At 38.1% G+C, this 26,980-nt stretch overlaps 1 protein-coding gene across 2 annotated transcripts; it reads right to left on the reverse strand.

Moving 5' to 3' along the window:
• Positions 1-276: 276 nt before the first annotated feature.
• Positions 277-25,314, reverse strand: lmtk2 (lemur tyrosine kinase 2). 2 transcript variants are annotated; one of them, XM_028042074.1, is made up of 15 exons: positions 24,781-25,314; positions 19,518-19,651; positions 19,179-19,332; positions 18,897-18,973; positions 18,553-18,671; positions 17,573-17,660; positions 13,687-13,817; positions 10,904-10,988; positions 9,082-9,203; positions 7,806-7,955; positions 4,746-7,695; positions 4,404-4,536; positions 4,090-4,320; positions 3,483-3,515; positions 277-2,265 (listed from the first exon to the last, which is right to left on the reverse strand). In XM_028042074.1, exons 1-15 carry the CDS (start codon positions 24,884-24,886, stop codon positions 2,237-2,239), a joined length of 4,542 nt encoding a protein of 1,513 aa, XP_027897875.1. In that variant the 5' UTR covers positions 24,887-25,314; the 3' UTR covers positions 277-2,236. The 2 variants fall into 2 exon arrangements, with proteins under 2 accessions (XP_027897875.1, XP_027897877.1); XM_028042076.1 differs by lacking the exon at positions 3,483-3,515 and having other exon boundaries at positions 24,781-25,313.
• Between the last annotated feature and the right edge of the window lie 1,666 nt (positions 25,315-26,980).

The raw sequence follows: 26,980 nt of genomic DNA on the forward strand, positions 1-26,980 counted from the left end.
TTCTCAATAAGTCAACAAAAAAAGAAGCAAATAAATACTGTACACCAATTTCACCTAGTTGGAGTATTAACAGTTTTTTTTTTTTTTAAACCAGTAGGATATGTGCAGTTTTAATACCAACAAAGCTAAAATCGACAGTGATATGAAAACAATTTCAGATTACAAAACATTTTAAATAAATTTAACCCACTGTGTGGAAAATAATTTTTCTGCAAGAAATTATTCTGCACTGTTCCATTAGCGAGACGGGCGAAAAAAAATATGCAGGACGAAAACTTTTAGAAGTTTGTTTGCATTTATTTTCATATTAAACAGTGTAATTATAAACATTTCAGTAAATTACACTAAGCATGATCAATATGAAGTAAAAATATTTAAAATCTACAGGTCTTAAAGGACAGAATGAATTCACATCTGCTTCTGCGTCTTAATTTAACCGCTTTTAGTAGACGACTGATATGTTCCTCTGATTCAACTCAGCTTGAAGTTACAAAATGAAACCTCCTATTGATAACTCAGTTATTACATCTTTTCCCTCCCCCCACATTTACAAACAGAGAGAAAAAAAAAAAATCAGAATCCATATATACACATTGGAACATCTCAACATCAAGTTACATTTCTCAAATGTGCAAGATTAAGCAAATGTATACTGTGGTCAAAATAAAAAGATTTCCTTAAATATGTGTTCAAGTTTAACTGAGGAGCAGGCTGCTGGTTTAACAGAAGTTAGTGATGACTGATATGGTGCCTTCAGGAGGAGGAGAAGTGGAGGTCTACTACACGTGAAGTACAGCTGTTCACAAGTGACAAATATTTAAGGTGGTTTTATCATCCAAAGAAATAGGCGGTATAACCTACAGTTCCAAATATAATAGCGGTAAATGAAGACAGGGTAGAAAATTGTTAATTTTGTCTGTATTGATCATACAAATTACATACAGCGAACGAATTCTTTTTAAAAAGGATATTGCCATATTTGACACAATGTAAAAAAAAAAAAAAGAAAGGCAATTAACTACATCCATAACAACTGCTAACAGCAGCCATATTTTTCCGTTTGTTCTAGTAGTGTCACCGAAGAACAACCGCCGCAATCACCGGCTCGTCCTCTGAACACGTTGATGAAATTCATTGCACGTTTGTTAACAAACAACTCAATTTCGACGCCATTTTCAAAATAGAGATTTCTGACTTATCCAAAAAGAAAAACAAAAAAAATAGTTTAAACATCACCCGGCTTGACGTGTGATTTGAAATATCCATAGTGACACAAAAACGGAGGAAGAGGGAGCCGACTTCGTGGAATCAACAGGCACCATGATTAGACCCAGCGACGACAAAACAACTTCCTCCATGTTTCGATTAAAATAAAGCTTTACAAAGAAAAAAAAAAAAAATCAATAAATCAGCAATACGTTCCTCTTCTCAACTGTTTCACAGTTGAACCTCCCCTTCGTTAAGACTGATAGTCAATAATAGTAGTAATAACACCCTCAGCTTACTGCTAGTGTTCCTTACATAAAGGAACGTACAGTGCGTCACCTCTACAGGTTGTTCGGTACATCTGCAGTCCTCATCCTTTTAATTCAAATACTGCTACAGAAGGATTAACCGCAGAATGTCATCTCCAATTAGGAGACTCACTAAACTCAACTGGAAGATGGAAGAAAAAATAAAATAAAAGGCAACCACTGAAATAATTGCACAACATGAAGGAGAGAACCAACAACAAAAAAAAAAAACATTGATAAATATTACATTTTAGATTTATAATTGTAGTTCTGCTGAGATCAAAGAGCTTATTTCTGTTTGGTTGTAGTGATTATTTGCCAGCTCAGATTTAATTCATTAATTTAAAATATTTTTTTTATTTTTATTTTTTTTGGTAAGAGCAGGCAACAAAAAGAAACAGACCCACATTTGGAATGTGCATGATAAGTCTTTAAAGCAGCACATTTGTTTTTTTTTTGTTGTTTTTTTTTAATTGCACTCGACTGAAATTATACCAATGGAGCTGGACAGTTCCTGTGGCTCAGACCGGGACTGGGACCCGTCCGAATGTCTGAAATCGGCTGAAAATCCGTTTTTAAGTCAAATCGCCAACTCTTCTGAGAACAGTTCTGCCTGAGGCGAGCGCTCCACAAACTGTCCTCATCCCAACATTCCCAAAAAAGGACGGGCATAGCTTAATTCCTCAGTAGTGTTAGGAATAACGGTTCCTTCGTTTGTCACCTTAGTCTTTTTCTCCATCTTCACTGCTTCCTGTTGGGAGAGAAACAATGAATGAACTCGCAAGAAACGTCCTTCAGAAATCCTGAACAACATACAGATTTCTGTGCTCAATAAAGCCAAAACAAGCTCCCAGTTCTTACCGGCGCCATTGTGAAGCTTTACAAATGATGTGACTATTACTCTAATTTAGGACTATATTAGTCAAAGGAAGTCAGAATGTGAGAAATGTGAATGAATCAATTTTTTATTAACCTTTATATTAAGATATGTAAATTCTTTTGTCTTGCACCTCGCCTCTAAAATGAGTATATTTCATATTTTGACATGAAATATACTCTTAAGACTACCACAGAAACATTAGGCATCCAAATATTGTTTTAAAGGAGATCTTTGAACCATTATTACCTTCTGTCCTGAACTTGCATAGATATTCATACACCTTCTAAACTTACCCTGAATTAGAGTTTTAGTAATATTTTTGAAGAAAAACATTTCATTTATTTTTATTTTTTTGCAACCTGGAACTTTTGCGGGAATTGTCAAAAATCAGTAATAATTACTTTGATCAGGCTTGTCAAAAAAAAGGAAGAAAAAAACAGAAATTAAACACATTTACACTCAAATTTACAGTAGTTGAATTGAAATAGTGGAAAACAATAAAAAAAGGACTTTTTGAAGGAATGTCAACATCATGAAATGGAACAAAAAATATATAATTGTCAAATCAGACAATAGTGTCGAGTGGGATTATTGAACAGCAGAGAAGAAATGTAGAAGGGACACAGATTTTTCTATTTACGCATATGAGAGCATACAGACATGTGTTTATGTATAACATATGTATATATAACACAAGGAATTATAGCATTCAAAACTAATTGACTTGATTGCTTAGACAGGAAAGGGGCATGCAGTAAATGTATCACGCTACTGTAATGCAGAACAGCAGCAGCTTAGATAATGTCTTAATTGTTTGCTTAATTTAAAAAACATTGTCATTTTTAATCTGAGGTTTAAACATTACAATTTTGTATGCTTGGTTTTTTTTTATTGAAATCATTAGGAAATAGATATTAGTGTGATTGACAAATGGAATAATTGATTATGTGCAATTAACTTAATTGCTAAAAAAACCAACTTGATTAGGGTTGAAAGGACTGATTAATTCATTGATTGATTAATCAAATCAATCGTGAAAAATTGATTATAGAAATAATCGTCAACTTTAGTAATCGGTTAATAGTTACCTGGAGTATACAGACTCCAAGAATGCACATTTGCTGCAAGAACAGTCAGAGCAGTAATTAAGTCAAAAGTGTATAAAAAGATACATACATTTTTAATTTAAAATGCAAAACCTTTCATTTATTAATTCAACACAAAACAGATTAGTAGACAGCATTTTTTTTAGCATCAATTGCTACAATGATCAAGCGTTAACTTTATTTTCTTTTTTTTAAAATTGTAATTACTTGTTTATGTGCATGTTTTGTTGTATTTTTAACATTGTCTGAAAAAGGCTCTAGTGGTTAAATGAAAAACCTGCAGAATGTGCCAATTTTTAAAATAGAATTGAATTAATGTTCAGAATAATCGATAGAATAATTGATAATTAAAATTGTTAATTCTGATTAATATTAAATGTAATGGTACCCTCGGATGGGTAAAGGTTTTATATTTTAGGTGTTCTAATTGTTGATAGATTTACAGACTGACTATGTATTAATTAAACAAATATGTAGCCTATTGACTAACAAATGGTAAAAGACTTGTGTATAAAATGAATGATTGCTAAAAGTCTTCAGCAATTGCTGAACTGTCTTTAGCAGTTCAGCAGCTGGATACTGAACTTGCCTCCTTGTTCGATGTCGGAGTCGGTCAGATGCGTCAGGGAGAAGCTGGCGATGTTTGCCGGTGAAATGGAGAAACGGGAGTAGGTGGAGGAGCTGCTCCAGCTCGGCTGCGGAATGCGTCCGACCGATGGGGGAGTAGAGGACACGTCCTTAGAGACGGGGTCTTTGTCAATCTTGGAGAGGAAGGCAGGTCCGGGTGAGGAGAAGTCATCGTCCCACTCAAAACCACCACCTGAGAGACGTTACAGAACAAGTTAGCAGATTGGATTCATGTTATCGGTAACAGTGAATACCAGCCGGGGGTTTTCGCCTCACCCTCTTCATCTGTTGAACTTTCAGAGTTAGCAAAGCGGTTCAGGTAGCTGGCTGTGGACACGGGGCTCCTGAGCTCTGGGGACTGACTGCTCAAACCAGACAAGTGGTCTCCCAGTTCCTTAGTGGGCGTCTCCTGCAATGCAACAGGTTAGAGAACAATTAGTAGGACACAAAGGAGCGCCGCATTTATTGGAATCTCTGTACAGGAAGTGTGACTAGCTTTTTGTAGCAACATTGAAAATGCACAGAAATTTGCTGAAAAAACTACTTTTAATCTGAGAACATTTATTCAGTGAATGTAAAAAAACAAAAATTGCGAAATGAAATTCAAGTCGACATTACCTGGTCAAACAGGTAGACTGTGACATCATCGAAGAACGACACCGCTCTCCTGGAGTTCTCTGCGTTGCACCTGGCAGCAAACGAGGAAGACGGAGCTTCGATGTTCAGGTTTGTTGGTTTCAGCAGGCTCTTCAGGTTCTTGCCGCTGGTGTCGTCCGACACAATAATGGGCACGGCGTGCACGGCTTCGTCCTCGCTGTCCTCGCTGGAGCTGTGCAGCTGATACGCGCGCATGTCGTCATCGGAGTCCTCGCTGTTCTCATCCTCCTCGTCGGCGTCGACGCCGTCTTCCTGTCCCTCTAAACCCGGACCGTCACGCCTGCCCAGGTAGCGGCCCTCCATGTCGGGTTCTTTGATTTTATGACCATCGTGGGCGTAGGTTCTGGTCAGTTTAGCGTGAACAGCGCCCTCTAGTGGTGGCTTTGTGGCGGTATCGGAAGGGAGAGGGGGGGTTTCCAGACCTTCTGTCGGGCTCAGTGTTTCAGGAAACGACTCCTGGTAATTACATGTTTTTGTTTCTTTTCCGTTGTGAGCTTCTGCCCCTTCGCTTTTTAGTTCCTCTCCAGAAGTCACCTCTAGATGCAGATCCTCAACATCAAAAGGTACAGAGGAATCTTCTTGGGAAAATAAAGCATCAATATCTCTTTCCTTGTAAGCTTCCAGCATCTGACCTTCAGAGTTCCTCATCCATGTGACTTCTGTAGAACTTCCTGCAGTCGACTCCTCTGCCCTTTTCTCTGGTTCAGATTCATTATCCGAGAAGTAGGCGGAGTCTCTGTAGTTGCTACCGGTGAGTGGTTCTTCTGCAGGATCTCCATGGTCTGACTGGTGATCCTCACTTGGATCCACACCGTGAGTTTCGAGCATACCCTCAGCTTCAGAGATGACTATTTTGGGGGGAACCAAATTGGTGGGAGCACCAAGCTCTTCCGACTCTTCTTCGATGGAAACGCCAACGCCATTTTTCACAGGGGAGCAGTCTGTGGGGTTAGGCTGCGAGTTCCATTCAGGAGACTCCAGGTTCTCTGTCTCATAGCCGCTGTCTGATATTTTGTACGGAGGCTGAAGTTTATTTTGGGAGATTTGAGCTTTCAGCTCCTCCGCCTGCTCCACCAGCCGATGAATGTCCAGAGAGTCGAGAGAATCTGGTGTTTCAGCTGAATTGTCCACCGTTGGGAGAGTGGTGGACATGCTGTCTTCCAATAAACTATCCTGGCTTATCTGATCCAAAGAAGGACCGGATACGAGGAGAGAGGATCTAACGAGTGGATGTCTGTTAGTTTCCAGGAAGGATTCCTCCTGATCAGACAAATTTGTTTCCAGGTCTAGATCTGCGTCCTCAATCAGCTCACTCAGAAGGTCGTTGCTTGTTAGGTCATCGTTCTGCCCATTTTCAGAAGGGATTGTTTGAACTTGGAGATTTTCAGGCATTCCAGTTCCTATGACCTTTGAGACTTCGGGGTCATCTTCAAGGCTGGGGATTTTGGCATCTGTGGACAAAGAGTCTGTAGTGGCACTGTCAGAGAAAAAAGGGATATGGCCATCCATATTGTTAGTGATGTGCTCAAACCTCTGTGAGGTAGAATTGAAACCGGAGTCTGCAGTCCTGTCTGAGGACTGGAGCAGAGTGAGGTCTTCAGTGGAAGAACCGTTCCTGACCTGGCTGCCTTTTTTATCATCTGCAACCACCGTAATGGAAGGCACCAGAGTTTTATTTTCTATCAAAAACGGCCCCAAGTTGGTGCTTGGAGAGTCTAAAAAGTCCCCTCTTGAATCTGTGCTACTTGTTGCAGGTCTCAAATGTGTATCTGCTGTATTTAAGCTGCCTAAAGTCTCAAGGTTGTCCCAGGAGTTCATCTTGAATGTTTCCTCGGGTTCGTGGACAATGCCGGGTAAGAGAAAGTTCTGCAGTGGATTCGAGAAGCTCGAGTCCTCTGTCATCAGGTTCTGTTCTCTGAGAAACACAAAATTATCAGCCAGTTTTTCAGTCTCCAGATGCTTCCTTGCATCCATGTTCTCCTGCTCTCCTTCCATAGCAACCGGCAGGTGACAAACGTCTAAAAAATAGCTCGGATTTGGGTTCACATCTTCAACTTCCAAAGCTTCATCAAGAAAAGGGTTCCCACTGCGCTCCGGGAGCTCCAGAAAGTTCTGTGTCCAGGAGGGAGAGTCTTCGTGCTTTGACCCCTCTTCAGTGAAAATGTTGGTGTGGTATGGACTGTCGTTTTCTAGAGATGACCAGATGTGGCTGTCTGGTAAATATGAATCCTTTGAGTCGATGCTTTGGTGGAAAAAGTCAGCATCTGTGCTCGACTCGTCCAGACGGACATCTTGAAGTACAACAAAGTCTTTCTGGCTAGAAGTAAAGCCCATGTCCTGTTCCGCGTTCTCAACATCCCCGTCAGCGCTCTCGCCTTGCTCCTCAAGCTGGATATAATATTCATTCCCGTTTGATGATTTCTGCGAATCAAACACTGGGACAATCCCAGGAACTCCTAATCCAGAGTTCCCACTTTCAGCTCCTCCTGCCCTGGGTAGAGGATCAGGGAAATGAGCCTGGATGTCCTCCCTAGAAACAGGGAAGAACATGCTCTGGTAGTTTAAGGTAGTGTCCATGCCTGATCGGCCGTGGCTGCTGTCGTAGTGGTCATGCTTGGCTGCTTCCCAAACGTACTCGAAGCTGAGACCTTTGCTTGTTTCTGTAATGGTTAAAACTTCATCTATCTCTTGTCGCAAAGCATCGTCTGCAAACTGGTCCAGGATCGGGAAAGACGAGTGGTTAACAGTCTGTCGGGTGATGGGGTTAGGCTTCAGTGCATCCCAGCGTTGCTCGAAATCTTCCTCCATGTCCTTCTGGCCTTGCATTCGCAGATAGATTAACAAACGGTGCACTTCCTCGGCTGTGGCCCGCTTCTCAGGGGAGAGCCAGCAGAACTGCAACACCTCATACCTGCAGGTACAAAAAACAGATAAATCATTTAGACTTTCTCCTAGCTTTATAGCTCTTTTTCTACTCTATTTGGGAGTAAAATCTCTAAGACAATGGCTGAAAAGTCTCACCATCTGTCAGAATAAGGAAGCTCTAGTTGCGGTTTGAATAGTTTGACTTGTTGCTCCTTGATTACATGATGTAGAACCTCCCGGTTAGACAGGTGTGGATACGGCTGAGTGGCATTCTCAAAAAGCTCCCATAATGTGACCCCCAAGGACCTGCAAACAGAGAAAGAGCGGCAGCTATTGTTAACCCCATAAAACACACTAGCTGTTCATCAAATTACATGAGCATAAAACAACAAATGTATTTAAATTAATGATGTTACATAAAAACACTGGTAATTATTGGAAACATTTCCAAGTGGAGCAGTATTTTAGCGACACATTATCATTGTCGCAGGAAAGGAAAAACCAAGTTAATTTTTAATACAATACTATATAGAACAAAGTATTTTCTGCCATTTGTACTTTAACTCACATGTTTGCAACACTTAACTGACTTCAACAGGATAAAAATAAGTCATGTGGTCTTTATCAGGTTCTATATTCAAACTGCTATACAGTATTTTTATTTATTTATTTATTTTACCAGGGTTGCAAATCTTACGTACAGTACAGACCAAACGTTTGGACACACCTTTTAATTCAATGAGTTTCCTTTATTTTCATGACTATTGACATTGTAGATTCACACTGAAGGCATCAAAACTATGAATAACCCATGTGGAAATATGCACTAAAAAAAAAGTGCAAAACAACTGAAAATACCCCTTATATTCTAGTTCCTTCAAAGTAGCAACCTTTTGCTGTGATTACTGCTTTGCACACACTCTGCATTTTCTCGATGAGCTTCAAGAGGTAGTCACCTGAAATGGTTTTCACTTCATAGGTGTGCCCTGTCAGGTTAATAAGTGGGATTTTTTGCCTTATAAACAGTCATGAAAATAAAGAAAACCCATTGAATTAGAAGGTGTGTCCAAACTTTTGGTCTGTACTGTAGGTCTGCCTGATGTTAGAAAGTGTTGCAATGTCGATCATAAAGGTTAATATTGCAATAAAGATATCAGCTGCTTTATATGTGTATTTTTCTTGTCCCTCTCTTACGTCCAGTGTTGATAACGCTAGGAATAAAGTAGCAAACAATTACTTAACTTCAAACAGTCCTTTGTGATATAAATATTGCATACACTGATTATATATATACACTGAAGGTTTTAACAGTTTCTTCTATAACTCGGAAGAATGTCTTTGGCAGCAAAGAGGTGATCAACTCATTATCAGGCAGATGGTGTTTTTTGGACTCTTCAAGAGGTTTTTTTGGTTAGCAGATGTGTGTACCTACCACACATTGCTGGCCTTGGTCTGCTCCATCGTAATCACCCCCCCATGGCGCTCCGCCACCAGTTCAGGAGCCAGCCACCGCAGGGGTGCGAACACATCATCCTCTGTGATGATGTAATCCTCCTGCAGACATGGGATTGTTTTAAACGTAGTGTCATACAGATATGGATAAGAACCTAAATGAAAAGCATCATAAAGAGCAGAAATTTAGCGACTGTTGAGGCAGTACACCCTCCCTGACATTGCTTCTCTGTTTTCCTACAGAAATAGATTCGCTGGGTGACCTTCCCTCATGAGTATTAAATTCAGACAGCATAACTGCTGGCTAAGCTGTATTTCAAGAATGCAGTAGATCCAACTGCTGAGGACATATGCAGCACATCAAGTTACAGAGAGGACAATCTGAATTCTGCAATGAAATGTATCCTATGTCTGATCAAAGGGGACATTTGTTTTGTCTCAGACTGAAGGCAGATATTTTCTGTACGCTTGCCTGGGTAAAAATAGCAGAGATTGAGATTCTTCTTTACTATGAAACTGAGCCAGGTTTTGATGTAGTCATGACAGTGATTTAGCTACAAGTAAAACACAAAAACTAAACCAAAGGACAAATGGTCTACGTATACCCACCAAAACACCATGTATTTTTGGCATTGTATAGAGCACAATATCAGAGACTACCTACAAATAACTTTAAAATATTTGACAACAGAATACAATTATGAAATATTTAAACTTTGCAAAAGCAAAAAAAAATATCCACAAGTATGGCCTCCTGAACTGTATTTTAGGTCAGGCACATAAGTTGGTTACCCAATGAATCTGAATTATTCCTAAAAATCTAGAGATATTTCATCCTTTCCAAATAACATTCGGAGTGAACGATACTGTATTTGCTGTGGCATCTCCTTTTCCGGCTTGGTTATGTGACCTGCTCTGCATTTTGCTCAGACAGCTGTTTGTGTAAAGGAGAGCTGTGCAGAGAGCAGCTGAAACATCAGTCGTTACATTTTATGATGTTCAAATTCAAGCACTAAGTTCATGAAGGATAGGAACTTTTTCCAAGACATTTTGTCCTTACACAAACTGTACTGAAATATCACATGCTGAATTAACAAAAAGTCATATGAAAACAGAAAGTAAACATGCTAGCATTAGCCTACCATTTCTTCAAACAACTGTGAGAAAATATAATTTGGAGAACCATCGGTAATTCCTTGGTTGTATGTGTCAACTCAGATATAAGTTTAGGACTAAAGCTGTGTGTGTTTTTTTGGGATGCCTTGTTAACACATATTAGCATTTTCACCCTTTTTCCTCCGGAGTTTTAGCAGTGCACTTTGACCAACCTTTAGAAACCGCTACTGGGATTTTAAAAAAAATAAAAGAAAATTTGCCACTGTCAAGGAAAACACATAAGTCCTAACCATCACTGGTGACTGGGACACAGTGACAAAAAATAATGTAAACCATGCATTATAGATGAAATATAGTGTTTTATTTAACTACATATTATGACTCCATAATACAGTTCAGAAGAAGATGTTTATACAGCATATTTGAGACTGAATCTTAGCTTGTTGTGACAACATCCTCATTTGTGAGGAGTACTAATAATAAACTGCATATGATCGTAAACAAACTTCAGATGAGCAAAGATTATTTTGCAAACAACAATATTAAAAAATCCAAGTGAACCTGTGAAAGCTGTGTTTCTCTGAAAATCAATGTCATTAGTTATCGTTACATTAAAAAAAACAAAGTATGCAGATTATTACAGTAATTACGCACAGAGGGTAACAAACCATGAATAATGTCCTTACTTTATATCTGAAGGGTCCGATCCCATAGTCTCCCACTTTAACTGTAAGATCTGAGGTCAAGTAGCAGTTCCTTAGGGCCAAATCACTGAGAGAACACAAAAAAACATTAAATATTTACTAAGATCGATCTCACTTCTTTCTTTAAGTGTCCGTTTTAGACAGGCTTCGCTCATCTGCTTGTAAGAGATTACCACAGAATGGTTCTAGATGGGCATCTCTCAAGAATCACAAATGATTAGTGTGCCCACAAGAATTCAGTACAAGTGGCTTCTCATTTTCCCCACTCTTCACATTAAACTCTTACAGGAGCTATTTTTTGGCTTGGCCACAGGATGTTGTTTCTGGAGAGGAAACAAGACTGAGAACTTTTGTTGGTCTGCCAGGAGAGGGCGTCAAGCTCCGGGGTTCTGCACATTAAGCATTCATTCACAGAGAATCCAGAGGCAGGCTCCTGTTACTCTCTGCCCCACCAGCGTTCTTGGTACACAGAGTCCTTTTTAAACCACCCAATGACAGACACTGTGGACACCAATATCCTTGTGCGTACATGCATAGCCTAGCTAACCGCCAGTCCTACTGAAACCTCTGAAAAGATAAATGAAGATGTATTTTGAAACACTCCTGTCCTCTGCTGTTGGTTAACGTGTCAACATGTTAGTAACACAGTAAGGAGGGAACCAAGTTCAACATTTTAGCCCTAAAGGTCATTATATGGTGAAGAGGCGATCACTTCTGTACCCGTAAGGTATTTGTGGACTCACTGCAAAACCCTTCTACACGCTCAGGTTCAGCAATACTTGGGTCACTCAAATCACTTCTTTAAAAATAATATTAACCAAGTGACACATTTTGAAAGAAAATTGTCAGTTTAGATGACAATTTTTTTTTAAAAAGTTACAGATGCCATTATTTTAAAAAGTGCAATATTAAACAGAGTGAAAAAAGCATAACATGAAAGAAATTACTATAAAACTAATTTTCATATGTACATTCCTTGTAAATAATTTGATGGTATTAGCGGTTGAGTTGAAAAGTAATTTTAAATCATGTCTAAAAAAAATGTTTATGGAATAAAATATCTCCCCTCCGCGCAACACCTGACAATGCTTTCATGCAAAAACAAAAAACTCATATGGGCATCCTACTGGATGCAATGAGATCAAGATAAAAATTCAACTGGTTGCGAATAAAAGCAATTATTTTATCTATTCAAGTAATGTCATATTTATAGTTTTAAGAAGCTATTTCCAAACGATTTGAGTTGAAAAAATTCCAATGAAGAAAACAAAACGTTTCAGTAATAACCAATTTTTTGTACAAAACAAAATAATTTAATTATTTCAATCTTAAGTTTCAGAGATTCCTTTTAAACTGAGCCCAATTTTAAGTTTCAGTTGGATCATTTGAGCCAAACACGGTCACTTCCAGTTGGAAAAAACCCAGGATGATGACGGACAAATGTCAAAGTTGAAGTTTGAAATAGCAGCTGAAAAAACTAGCAGGTGACATCATGCTGCCTTCTCTTGCGTAAAGATTATTTTTGGTTGAGAAATGTTTTTACTACAGGTGAAAGAGTCCTTGGCACTGGATAAATACGTTTAAGAATATTAGTCCTATTGAATGCAATGTACATTGCCAAAGAGAAAAAAATCTATTGATTTATAAGAGATCCCACAGAAATGTACACTTAAAAAATGTTACATTTTGAAGTTTCCCAAAAGGAATTTATTAAAGAGACAAGCTGCTGATTGAGTTTTGCTCTTTTGCGCCTCCATTCTTATCCCTGCATAGCAAAGCTGAGATTTCAGCCTGGGACATCGGCCCACACAGCACTTGTCCCGAGAGGTTTTGTGCCTGTGTTGCTGCACCAAGCGCTACCCTCTTAAATACAGTTTCATCAAGCTGTACACCGTGTCCTTTTTTAGTTCGCATAATGAGTTAATGTTTTTCTCAACGTTTTGAGTTGAACCTGTCAAAGAACCATTTTCACTAGTGAAAATGAAACAAGTCAACAATGAGGAAATCTTGTAGACCTCTGTGAGTTGTAACAAGGATTAAAACACAACACCCAATATGAGTATATCCCTTTACATGCAAAGAGCAGAATCATCATATCCCTCTGGCAGCGGACAGCTGACACTGTGGCAAAGCATTGGAGCTGTGTAATTGGAACCCTTAAAGCTTATTCTGAGCATGCAAAATAGAGCTGATGAGCTGAGCATCGTATGTTAGCCCCACCCCACCCCACGATCCCCGAGTTCTTAACGTCTCCCTGTACCCCTGCTACCAGGGGTGGCGGGGAGGCACCCAACCAGTGCTGGCTGTGGTAAAAATGAAAACGAAACGCAGCCGCTCCGCTCCGCTGTGCAAACCTTTTTTGGAGAACACCGGTACTCCTGAGACTGGTTGGACAGACAGCATGCAAGTAAAACTGACTGCTGGTCTACATCTTCATAATCATTTCCAGCAACTTTTATGACTGTGTACTTACCACATGACACTTTAAATACCTTGTAAAATTAATTATTTTAGAAATTTAAGTAGCAAAACTTACTGATTAGGTAAATATTAATATATTTGAATATTGTTCTTTTTATAAGCTCTCAAAATAAAAGTAAATAGTCACAATCTTTAAAAACTACAAAACAATGCTTACACAGCTGCTGTCACTGACAAAGTAAGCAATACCCTAAACAGTGGCTGCACAAAAAAACAGACATTGCTTAGCTCAGTGGATCAAAACTGTGTGCGCTTAATTAAATGTTGCAGTTCTGAAGTGCTACCTGTGCAGGAAGTTGTGTTTGTGAAGGTGAGTGACACCAGCAGCAATTTCGCAGGCCATCCTCTGCAGCTGCAGCAACTCAGCGTTTCTGAATGTCCAATCCTGCTGAGATAGATAGCTTCGCAAATCCCCCTGCAGCAACAAGCAAAGACAGACACAAAGAGCAGTCAACCCATTCAAAGCAAACAAACAACTGACCAGAAAGAGAAATATTCTGCAAATGATTTTTTTTTAAAAAGCAAGAGATGCCAATAAAATGCAGTGTGCAGACATTGCCACAAAGGGGCAGCAGACTCCCCCCTTCTTGTCTTTTCAGCACTTCTCACAGCCCAACGTGAGACGGCCAAATAAGGGTAATACAATTCAATGCTTCTCAGTGCTGTGTCACAGATTTATAAATAAGAGTGTCTCGGTCAGATCAAGAAACTACAGTGTACTCATCTCTTCTGGACAATTATTCACCATCAATACAATAAAATGGAAATATTCACATTTGAAATGATAAAGAAACTATTTAGAAAATTAACCCTGCAGTTTGTCAGAGCAGTGTGACGACAGAGCAGTGAGACGTCAATCACGAGGTGCACCGGGAACAAATAGTTAACCTCTGTGTGGTATGTCAAAGAGTCAGTGAATTTGACTTTCAACAAGAGCTCAGCCCAGCCTCATAACACATCTGTGTCTGTCATTCATTAAAGTATAACAGAAAGTGACTGCCAAATTGTCAGTGTGTTATTGTGTAAACTCCTTAACAATTCCTTTGGAAAGTCCTGCTAAAATGTGCAAAACAGCCAGATTAAGAGAAATTCCCTTAAATTAGCTAAACATGCAAATATCTTTTCTATTGGGATTTACATGCTAATGTTTACAAGGAGTTTCTTTTGCCACAAGCTGTCTCTTTGCAAGTTCCTTTAAAATCACTCATATTAGCTCAGTTCTATATATTATTTTAGTTTACTTCACAATTACACACTTTTCTTTGTTGGTCTTACACATAGCTCTAATAAAACACATTGAATTACAACATGACAAATGTGGAAAAATCATATGTACACCTTTGCTTAGCACTGCATATACAGAAGACCCAGCAGGGCTTTCGTAGAAAGTCTTAACTCTAAAACTTTATTTGTGAATCTTTAGGAGCAGGTTATGAAGTTTGTGTTCCAGGAAATATGCTATTAACAAAACAATAAAAGTACAAGGTTCTCTAAGTTCAAGTTTAGCTTAACTGCTACAGTATAAAGTTACAAAAATGAACATAAAAATGAATTCCAGGTATTTTCTGAGGCAACACAGGATGCTACTTTGGAGACTTGAAGGTATTTTAGAAATGACTGTAGGCCTATTTGCAGCGTCTACCTAAGTTAATAAATCACTGAGAGCTAAAAGGAAATGGAAACAATCACCGATCATAAGGTCAGTTTTGAAATGGTGACTAATTCAATAATACCCCAAGATAAAGAACTATTAGAGATTCGCTGATAAATCAGCAGTTAGTGGATTTGAGTTAGTCAGAAACTGAAAAATTTATTTAAAATTTATAAACCCAAGCCCTATGAGGTTCTGCAAACAACATTCTTTGGTGTGGGAGTTGTGACAGAGTAAAAATATGCCTCAAAATTGCTAAGAAATAAAGTATGTAGAAGCACAAAGATGTAGGAAGATGTTTGAAAAGAAACTGCATCTTAAAAGATGTTGAGAAATTTCTGCACTGTATTCAGGCTGCTAAAGAGTAAGAGTAATTTCCAGCTGATAAGAGAGAGGCAGAAGACGTTACAGCTCTCTTTTTTAATCCTTGTGATCTTCAAACCTCAGTCTGGTATAGAACACGATGGAAGCATTTTGTAAATCCCCAGGAGTTAAGGTAAGAACATCAAAGGAATACACAGAAGCTGATGTTTTAGTAATCATATTTCTTTTGACTGTACTAATCGCTTTTAAATGGCATTGAAAAGAGTCAGGTTGATAATTATTACCCTATTTAAGTTGTAAAACATTGTTTATAGCCTCTGCTCTCTTGCACGTATTAGGGGATTGCTTCTTTTCTAATCTTTTTGTTTTGCATATCGTTCCCTGGCTTCTTTGACTACAAAAGACAGCCTAACTTTTAACATTATTTATTATTGATAATGATAAACTGTGTCGACAACTTTTAAAAGCCAAACTCGGGTGCTGCTTGCCTCATGGCATGAAACACATAGGCATTTTTGTCAAACATCCCGACTCCTGGCCACACACTTAAAGACTATTAAGTCTTAAAATTTTTAAAGACATTTAATAGTCTTAAATATCAATTGACATCACATGATATTTTAGAGCCGGCAGCAACAGTAGCTTGATGTATTTTGATGTCCAAATGCTTTGAGTTTGGGTTACCCAGCATGGTTGATGCAGAACAGAAAAAACCCCGCCATCAATCTACAGCTTGACAGAGGAAACATCACACTTGATTGGTTTTTCAGGATTCAACTTGTTCACAGTTGTAGGGTCAAATTTCATGTTTGGACATCTAGATGATGACTGATGCAGCCTTAAGTAGTGTGAAGACAAATTCACCTTAAACACTAACAAAGAACTTCAGCTCTTCAATGTTAGGTGCTAACTGAATTCATTTAAAGTAAGAAAATATGCAGGGTACAAGTCCAGCTCCATTTTGAAGCACTCAAAAATCTTTATCCAGCAAGGGATAACGAGTATGCACATCACTCAGTTGGATAACGAGTATGCACATCACTCAGTTGTGCTACCCTCACACATTATCACCCTCAACATACAGGACCTACTCCTCCTCTCCCTAATGACTTGTGGCAAGTTATTCACCTTGACTTACTTCCATGTGCTGTCAGAGGGATTACTGGAGCTGGCTGAGAAAGACCACAATGCCAGAACTTCTGCCAAGTCTGGGCAGCTGACAATACCCCAGCCCAAATAAGATGACGCAACCCCTGGCCAGACAAATTCAACTGGACTCAGCTTAAGTCGTTAAACAGGTTGGAGAAACGAGAACAAGAAAAAAAAAAGACATTTGATTGTACTAATTTAGCAGACTAAACAGCCAGCAAGCAACCCAACAAACGCTGACAATATAGCAGACAAATGGGATGTTGATCTTTCCCCCCGAAAAAGCTACGTTTTGGAGCCAAAACATACCTTTTACAAAAATAAATAAATAAAAAAACAGAAATATACGGGTTTTGTAACCATTACGGCACGTTTCTTTGGCTACAGCTTCGTTTTCTTAAGAATTCATTCAACAGCTGCCAACGACCATAAAGGGTTGGCTATAAAAATGCACAAACACAGCAACTGGTAGAGCTGACACCAGAGGAGTGTAAATGGAGCCTGTTGCTTTACTGGGTGAGGTGGGAATGTGAGAAGTCCAGGGCTTACTGTAACTATGTAACTGCCTGAAGGAGGGGATTGGAGAAGGAAGGGAAGGGTACTCCCCTAAGTTTGTTCAGGCTGTGTTGTGCACTCAGTGAAAGACATGAGCAAATGACCATGAGGACCAATGAGTGAAATCAGTGTGTACAGTAGGTGGGAGGTCCAATTTGGGATTAATGTGTTAAGCCTTTAATCTACATGGTCCAAAACAGCAGTCACTTCTGAGAATTTGAACAGTCTTTATTATTATTCAAGCTCAACTGACTGGAAAAAATGCTTTAGAATGATCAGTTAATTCACTTTTTTTTCTTTTTTTAAATATAATGAAGCGTTGGACAAAAGTAATCACACAAAAAATCTAAAGACAAATGTAAAAAAAAAACAACAAAAAAAACGACTTCAATTCAAATATGCATATTTATCTGGATTTTATCTCATTTAGTTGCTTTCCTTCTTTAGTAGCTAATTTATTTATCATAACTAGAAAGCACATCTTCACTCACCATTTCACAATACTCAAACACAAGCAGGAAGGGAATGGCCTCAACGCACTGTCCGAGGCACTGGAGGATGTTTGGATGCTGCAGCACTCTGAAAACAACAACCAAACAAAAAGGATAAAAAAAATCTCATTAATAAGGCTAGAAAGAAAGGAACAAAGAAAGAAGCTATACAGCTTTATTTCATGTTTTTAAATGTGATATAATATCATGCAATGTGTAGAAGAAAAGGCAGAGGGTGCTGCCAACACTGGTACTACTGTTCAAATATGGACAAAAAGACAACATAATCAGTAGTTTGGTATTTAAAAATAAAACTGATGGTAATTTGTCATGTTTATAATAACAGTGCATTTACTGAAATGTCTTGCATATACTTCCCATGTGATTATATTTTTTCTATATTTAATCTTATGATTTAAAAATTACTTCAAGAATTCAGTAGCAAAATGTCATATTTATGAAAAATCAATCAATCAAGGGGCATGTATGATTATCTTTAGCCTCTAAAGAATTACCTTACTCATCCTCTGAGGCTAGAATCTTTAGTAGAAGCACATCTGGCATGCATAGAAGATCTTTGAGTATGGAGGAGTTTGTTGAAGCAGCAGCTTCCCTTCTGTTTTGATATGACTTGTTCATAATTTGACAATTATTATTGCTTGAGATTAAAGCTAAGAAATAGTGATGAATACTTAAAAGAAAGGCATTTGTTTAATTTCATAAATCTTCAATTTGTTTTAAACATCACAGATTTTTTTTTAGATGAAGTGAACATACTGTATTAAACTGCAGATGAGTTTTAAAGTTGGTTCATAAATGAAGCAAAATTATTTTTGTTGATCAACATGTTTGTGTGATCACTTTGAATAAAAATGACAAAATAAAAAAAAAACAAAGAACACAAAACCATTTGCACATAAAAAAGAGCCAAAAAACAACAAAAATACATTTTGTTTAAAATGACAACTTCATTTATTTACCTGTATGGATCCCCCTGCTGCAAAAAGTCATTCTGCTCCTTAGCGCTGGCATTTGCTTTCAACTCCTTTACCACCACTCTAGTTCCCCCAGGGTCTGTGTATATTTCACTCAACAGGACCTGACAGCAAATAAACACAAGCTAAATAATTAGGAGTCCTGTGAAACGAGCAAACATCAACTGAGAACATCTCATTTTTATTTCCTGTATTACCCAACTCCATACCAAATATATTAATCATCAATTAGCATGAAAAATGCTGCCTGCACAAAAATAAGAAAAAACAGCAGAATAAAATGCATAAAATGCTAAGCTCAAACTAAAAAAAAAAAAAAACCATCTTACCTGACCAAACCAGCCATTTCCAATCTCCTGGATGTAACTCAAACTGTGGCGTCCTACTTTGAAACCACTTGATGATTCTGAAACACCAAATAAAAACCAAATCAAAACTGACTGTACACAAGTTTTGCTTGTCGTACTTAAAAACCCTCATGTAAATCTGTCGAGAAATGTGTTTTCAAAAGGTTTGACAAAGTTTAAGTAGGTGTAATGTAAAGAATTTAACCCTGCTTTGTCAGTATTTGTGCTTCTGTTTATTGCTAATTGATGGACCTCTAATCAGACCTGTAATGCTGGCCAGAGGCTGCAGATGTGGGGGTCCTGGCAGTGGCACAGGGGACACAGCAAGGGTGTAAACCTCAGCTGGAGACTGCATAGAAGGAGTGTCCTCTGCTGGCGGAGTGAAGTCGATCTCATCATCAAAGTGGTCCTCAAACTCCTGCGTCAACAAAAAGGAGAAATTAAATGTTTGACATAAGATTTTTAAATGCATCACAAACGCACAGTTAACATCGTAGGCAACAAATGGCAGTTAATTCACAAACATTGTAGTCGTCATGGTAAGTCTGCACTGGAGCCACAGGAATTGTGCTCCTCTGACAACCTGCCAGCCGCCTCTCTCACCTTGAAGTCGATCTCTCTTTCCTTGCAGCAGGTCACACAGTTTACTAGCACCACCACCAGAGCCACCAGCACAACTAATGACACAATCAAGGGCAGGTAGAGAGACACGGGCAAAGTGTCCCCTGTGTGTCCATCTGAAATGACAAAAACGGATAAAAGAAATTTATCTGGCTGTAATAAAAAAAACAAAACTGAGAGCATCTAACAGCAGCTTTCATCTAAATCTACCCACAACAAAGGTTGTTGTGGGTAGACAAAAATAGAACGATCATCTGATCACGAAACTCCTGCAGCTTAGCCACCCGATTGCACGTAAAAAGGCAATGTCAAACCAAAACACTGTGCAATGCTACATATTTATATTTCTAAGTGCACATTATCCACAAACATAAGAACTGTCAAGCTTTTAGTCCTGACCATCCAGCTTCTACTTCAGAGACATTTGGAGAGACAGTTGTGGGGGTGTCCACAGGCCCATCAGCAGCTGATGGTGCAGCAGCGGTGACAGCAGGTGTGGGGTTTCTGGAGCGAGGATGCTGCTGGCCTAGCAATTCAACTGGCAGCTTTAACAACAGCCTTTCAGCCCACCCGCTGCACTTCTCAACCGCTAGACTGAAGCCGGCCCACATCACAAAAATCAGCCTTCCATTTTAGCACAACTGGTAAAAGAAATTTCTTCCTAAATATCACAGTGGAGAATCTCAAAATGCAACAAAAACCCCGTTTTATGATATATGCCTTGGAAGACGAGTAGCTGTTACAGAGATTTGCAGTATTTAATGTGAATATTGCATGTTTACCTACATCTCTGCACATAGAATTTATGTGTTTAATTAGATTTTTTTGTGATACTGATAGACCAACACAAAGTAGGGGAGGACTGAGAGAAAACTCTACATGGCTGCATTTGTACAAATAGAAACCTGGGAAGTGTGGCTGATTAGCACCAGTGAAGTCTGAAATGTAAGTCTAGACTTTGATTAAGCCAGAAATGATCAATTCATTCTTCACTTCACTGTTAGTCCCAATTCTTTTCCAGACAAACAGATATTTTGCAAAGTTTCATCCATTTACCCATGAGATCCTCTACTTTTCTTTTCCTTAAAAAAGTAACATTTGTTTGTTTGTAAATATTTCCAATTTAGTAAACATAAATTTTAAAAGAAAACACAGACAATTTAAAAGACGGGAGTGCTATCTATTACTGTAAAGCTTTAAAATATTCTGTAGATGTTCAATAAAAATGTTTACTTGGAAAGTACTTCTAAATGTAGTAATTATTTATTTCCTATTTGAAATATGATTATTCAAAATGCACAGATTGTTGCTCAATTACTTTAACGTAAGAATGAAACATTGCAAAGAGAAAAAAAGGCAAAAAAACAACAATTAGCTGTACGCTTTAGTTTTAAATAGTTGTGTAAATACTGGTACTGTAAAGCGAGGGTACTTTATTTAACTTTGTACTCTGAGGTTCTAGATTCTGAAAGATGAATATTTTCATGGTTGGAAAACTGTTAACAGACCCATCCTTTCACATGTTTGCTACATCCCATGGCTACAGAACATGGGATTTTAATGTGGCTATATCATGTATTTTTTTAAATCCTGTTTTTTGATTAGTCATGTGTAATATTCTAATGTTCTAAGAAGCTGGAACTGGGATTGTTACCTAAAACAAATAATCCTCATGAATCACAGACAAGTGCATGCTTGTACTGTATATTACACAGTTTCACTTTTACAATAGCATTACTGCAAATAATTACCATTTCAACGATATCTTTACTAGACTCAAACAACTTTAACATCATAATGAAAAGCAGATCAGCTAGAACGTTAAACCAGAACATTGTTTTCATAAGCATAGGAATTATTGGATTATACTTCCAACTGAACCTGTTGAACAAGACTGCAAAACGGACAGTGTGTGAATACTGGATGGTAAAAACAAATACATACAATCTTTAAATGGCTCTTTAATGTCACAAAGGGTTACATTCAAAACAACCTAGCGGAAAAATTGCCTTAATTGGAGGAAGGGTTTCAGTGCAAATACCCTGTTGTGTCTTCCAGCATAGCAACAAGTGACAAGGAAGTCCAGGACCCCCAGAGATGCTACAGCAGCAGTCAACAGGAGCCGGGTCGCTGCCCCTCCACATGGGATCAGTTCTTCTTTATTAGGTTTTATTTGAGTCATGGGTTCCTATCATGACTTGGCAGAGTTCTCAGGCAAGGCGGTTTTTCTAGGACCAATACAGTAGGGAGACGTCATGTCTTATTTCAGCTGTACTGCATATTTCAGTAGTGATTCTCACAGAGGAGAAGCTGACCCATTTTTTTTTTAAACAGACTTTTTTTGTACTGCTGGGAAAAAATAAAAAAATAAAACGATGTCTGCAGAGAGCAGCAAACTGCACTGTCTGGCTGGTTCAGGATTTGTCAGTCCGGAATCATCTACATAAATCAAAAGCAAAGCCCGGGTACCAGAGTTAGCGGGTCATTCTTTTCAAGAAATAATTTTCACCGAGTTGTGTTCAGTTACTTTTCCAAATATTTTTCATGCTTCTGTTGTTCAGAAAAAAAATAAAATAAAATAAAGTGAATGACAGAAACTTGGATGGCTTGCGGTGATGTCAACATCAATTTGACTCTGAACCATCCAGAACAATGCCCTGGCAGCAATATAACAGACAGACAGGCCTGTACTGAAACAAGCCTCCCTGACGGACTGGTGATCAAGCAATAAGGTAACCGTGTAGTGAAGGAATACAGCCAACATTCCCTGTGGTAAACATGTCAGCATGATCTGGCTTCACACCAAAAAGAGGCACAAAAATCTATAATGGTACTTTTACTTTACAATAGAAGGACCCAAACATGTCACTAAGGCGATATATTTGCTAACAAATACCTAAGCCAGTAGTTTTAATTATTTGTAAGTGTATCCATATCCGTGTTCTTCAGCTAAATTCAAACTGTAACAATGAAGAATTATGGATTTGTACTGTTTAATTTATGCACTGGTTGATGTAGGCCAAACAGGAGTGGTAAGGAACAGGTTGTGGGTGATAAACCCATAAACAGCAGGCTCATACTGCAGCCTTTCTTTCCTGTACGCTACATTATAACTGAGCAAACAACACTGCTGCTAATCATTGATACGGGCTGATAAGATTAGAAAATCTTGTGGTTACACATTACAGGTCCACCGTTTAACATTTTCACATTTAGATTTTTTAATGCGGTATTCTGAGAAACTGGAGGGAATGGTTCTGACAAAAAAATTACCGATGTAAACTAGAAAACACTGAAATTACTCCCTGAAACTAGACTCATGGGATTCTGAAGATGACCTGTGATTTTCAATCTATTTGACTTATCCTTTGTATATACAAATCACTATAAAATCTGCAAAAGTTTACAGGTTTTGGATAGAATATAACTTGAAAAGGAGTGTCACAATGCAAGCAAATTAGCACATGAGGAGATAGCAAAACATGTAATTCATAAATAATTTAATTGGCAACAGTCATATGATCTCACTCACGAAAAGACATGTGATGCAGGTAAACTATGTCAGTGCTATAAAAATTGAAGTGATTATTCTGGAAACAGTTTTGTTAGGCTGGTAGGCAATCATCAACTCAACTCTGCAATAAATCCAGAAAAACAGGTCAGGATAATAGGAACATGGGATTGTTTAATAGTGCACAAAAAATTGAAGTGCATACTAGAATGATTTTGGATGACTAAGGTCTAAATTTTGGAAAATGTGTAAAAGTTTTTAATTTTCAGAATTTTCACAGTTAAATGGTGCTACTTAAACAAATCAGTATCATCATAAATACACTGATCATTTTTATTAATATGTTGTCTAAATTCACTAGGTTTGAAGCCCATGAACATCAACATAGAATGGCTTTCTGCTATTTTGATACCATTACTAACCTTTGCTAAAGTTGTGTTTAGTTGTTTATATTTGGGTCTTTCTACCTTCAGTTTTGTGTTCAGTTGGTGAAATGTAAGCTCTGCTCACTTGGGATCAGGAGACCATGGAATATTCCACTTCTTCACCTTTGAAAATAACCATTTTGCTTTCACAGTATGCTTAGTTTGCACCATAATTCAACTGTATAATAAAACACCCAATAATTAGAGTGATGAGTTACCATCTTCATATTATCGTGCAATTCAAAGAGAATGCAAAACACACAAACTGTGATCAAACTGTGCTGTCTCCTCAAAAATAGCTTTTTATCTGCAATTGTAGGAAGCAGCTTTAAGGGTTTATTTTTACATTTCAAGTACAAATAAGGATATAATTCATTACCTAATATGATTTTATTCCAGTTCAACATTGCAAAGCTCACCTGTAAAGTCTAAGCTGCCAAAATGGTGTTAAGATGAGAAGATTTGTTTAAAGAACAAACCAAAAACGTCTGTTAATGTTTTAAAACTCATATACGACAGCAATTTACTGTTGTGACACATTAGTGAATGCTTCATTAGCCCACAAAAGGTCCAGATCGGATCTAAAATTAAAAAAATAATTTATGTATTCATTTAATATATTCTGTAATATCTGGTTTGTAAGAAAAATGTTAGCAGGATGCATTTTTGTTTCAACACAGACTGATGTTTTAAGGATGAAGACAATGCAATCTACAGTACTAATGAAATCTCTCGAGTAACCATTACAAATCATTTAAAATTTAAAACACCATAGCTGTTTTAAATTTAAACCTTATTTGCTCTTTCACGTTAACTTGAATGTGTGATATTGAAATGTTAACATACTGGACAAGATCTATACTAACATGTAAGAATTTCCCTCACAATAAAGCGACTTGCTGTAAAATAGGTAACAGAGGTAAATATAATCAAATATAAAGAGTGCTGTCCCTTAGGGGGGAGATTGAGGGAAAGGTTGTTTATGATTAGCTTCTCAGGTGGTCAGTTAGCCTGATCGTGACTTTCACATGACTGTGTTGTTCTTGTCGTAATTTTGTTTAAACGTTTACGGGTTTGTTCAACCAGCGAGTAAACTGGGCTCTCTTTTAAACCATTACCCGCACACTGCCTAACAATCTTCACAAATTACCAGAGAACAGTTATGCTGGCGTTAGCTTTCTGGTTGATCATTAGCAGCAGGTACCCATTCCAGAAAATGCTAGCTGGCAGACATGTTTACGTATAAACACAACGTAAACAAAACCATATGCCATTTATTTGTTAATAAACTCGTCTTCGGGTGCCTTACCTGTTTTGCGAGTTTCCCGAATAGGGAAAGCGTCAGAGAACCAACATCCAGACAGAAAAATCCAGGCAGCCAGAAATAACACAGACCCATGGCGTCTCTCCATCATCCAAGTTTAGCCAACGAAATGTTAGCCAACTGAAACTGTCCTAAATAAACGGCTGATATAATACCCAATTTCGTAATTTAAACATTGATTACCAATTTACTGTCAGTGTCAGATACACATAAGAGCACATTTTGGGGCTGTTTTAGCCAGATGCTACTCGCCGGGCTAACTAGCTTGAGCTAGCATGTCTAGGCTAGGAGTTTCAGCTGACGACAGCAAACGCAACTCCGACATGAAGCGGTCCGTTGTCCATAGAGACCAAAAACAGCGGCCACCTTTCGCGAACTGTCATATTTGATGAAAATGTCCAAGCGTTATTTACATAAACATAATCTCATAAAAATTAAATCAACAGCCCCTCGGTATCATGAAACACCTCTCCCCCAAAGCGCCATGTTCCTGTACATCACAGAATAGGGGCGTAAAAATCCATACGATTGGCAGTTACATACACCAATCAAAACGAAGAATGTCTTTAGCTTGTACTTGTATGGCCAATCAGCGGGCAGCTTTCTTATCAGTCAAGTGAATTCAGTGATTTGTATCAAAGCAGAGGAAAGCCTTTTACTCCCAGTCACATGGCTGAAGTGAAGGCATACGAGCATAAAATGTTCATTTCTGGATTTATGACTGTTAGAGATTTTTTGGTATTATCATTTTATTCTTACTTTAGTTCACATTCAGCCTATAGATCATTGTGATTTTCTGTTTAAAGTGTTCTCTTCCTTACGTGTGTATGGAGGTCACTACTGTCTGTTCAACTTTACGAGAAATAGATAACACTAAGTTTCTCAGACCTTAAATCCTTTTAAAGAACACCTCCTAAATTAGTAACTACCTGTGAACAGTCGTATTTTGTTTTCTTGACAGTACTGACCGAGATTTGAACCGGGCTCAGACCTTTGATCAGATATCACATCTGGAACTCGGTTGTTAGATGTTTGGGTTAGAAGCTTTACGACCTCTGTTGTTTTCTTGACTGCCCCTTTGCCTGTTCTTCTTTGACAATAAAAAGAGGAGCAGATCAGAACGCTCTGTAGAACTGCTCAGAGGAAAAGTCTGACAGAGCCTTCTCCTTTTGCAAAAGCTCTACATAAAATTCATATACGTTGTCTGTGGTTCTTTCTTTTATTTAGGTTCAAAAGGAAAATACCTATCAATGACCAACTATAAATAAATAACTGGTTTTATTTAGCGACAGAGGTATGTGACAAATTGAGGCTGTTTTGTTTACAATCTAACACATTTCCCTGTTCACATACCAATTATTCTTATATTTCAAAAACTCTCATTGGTATTTCACATATGAAAAATCTAGTCGACCACACAATAAACCTTCTAATATTTTAAATGTTAAATGCTGTTGATACTTATATTATAAAAGCCTCTTCAAAGAGATGTAGATGTCAATGGCAGAATTTCCTGTAGTGGTCTGTCTTGCGGTGAATCTAAAAGGCCTTTGACTGAAGACACTGTTGTTAGTTGGTGGTGGTAATGAAGATCAAATAACAACAAACTCAAGAAGAAGATTAGAACACCATTGTTCTATGACAGCCTCATGAAAAGGATCTTCAGAGTTGTCTGTAATGTTCTACATTTATGAAGAATCCTTTTTTTCACATCATCGCCAGAGCCTTCATGCCAGTCTCCAAGACACAGCCAGTCTTCTTAATAAGCTAGTTTTGCTTTTTTTAAACTCTGATGCTGCTACCTCAGCAGATAATGGCAGAAGAGTAAGAAAAGAAAAGAAAACCCTAACCCATATAGATGAAATCCAGCATCTTGTTGCACACACCAAAGGACTTGTATTATCTTTGTCGAATCTGCCCCTTATAAAAACATGTATATAAGAGAGCCATTGTTGAAAGAAAGCCACAGAGTGGTCCCATTTTTAGCTTGCCACAATTAATATGGGTAACAAACCAAACAGGTGGAAAAAGGCAACATACAAAACAGTATTTGAGTTGGAAAACTATACAGGACATGATGAACACATCATCTCTTTAGTGAAACATGGTGATGGCAGTATCATGTTCAGGAAATAAAATTCTTTACCAGGGACAGAGAAGATGCAGGTCAGAGTTGATGGGACGT

This window comes from Xiphophorus couchianus, chromosome 16 (assembly GCF_001444195.1).
Source record: "Xiphophorus couchianus chromosome 16, X_couchianus-1.0, whole genome shotgun sequence".
Taxonomy (NCBI): domain Eukaryota; kingdom Metazoa; phylum Chordata; class Actinopteri; order Cyprinodontiformes; family Poeciliidae; genus Xiphophorus; species Xiphophorus couchianus.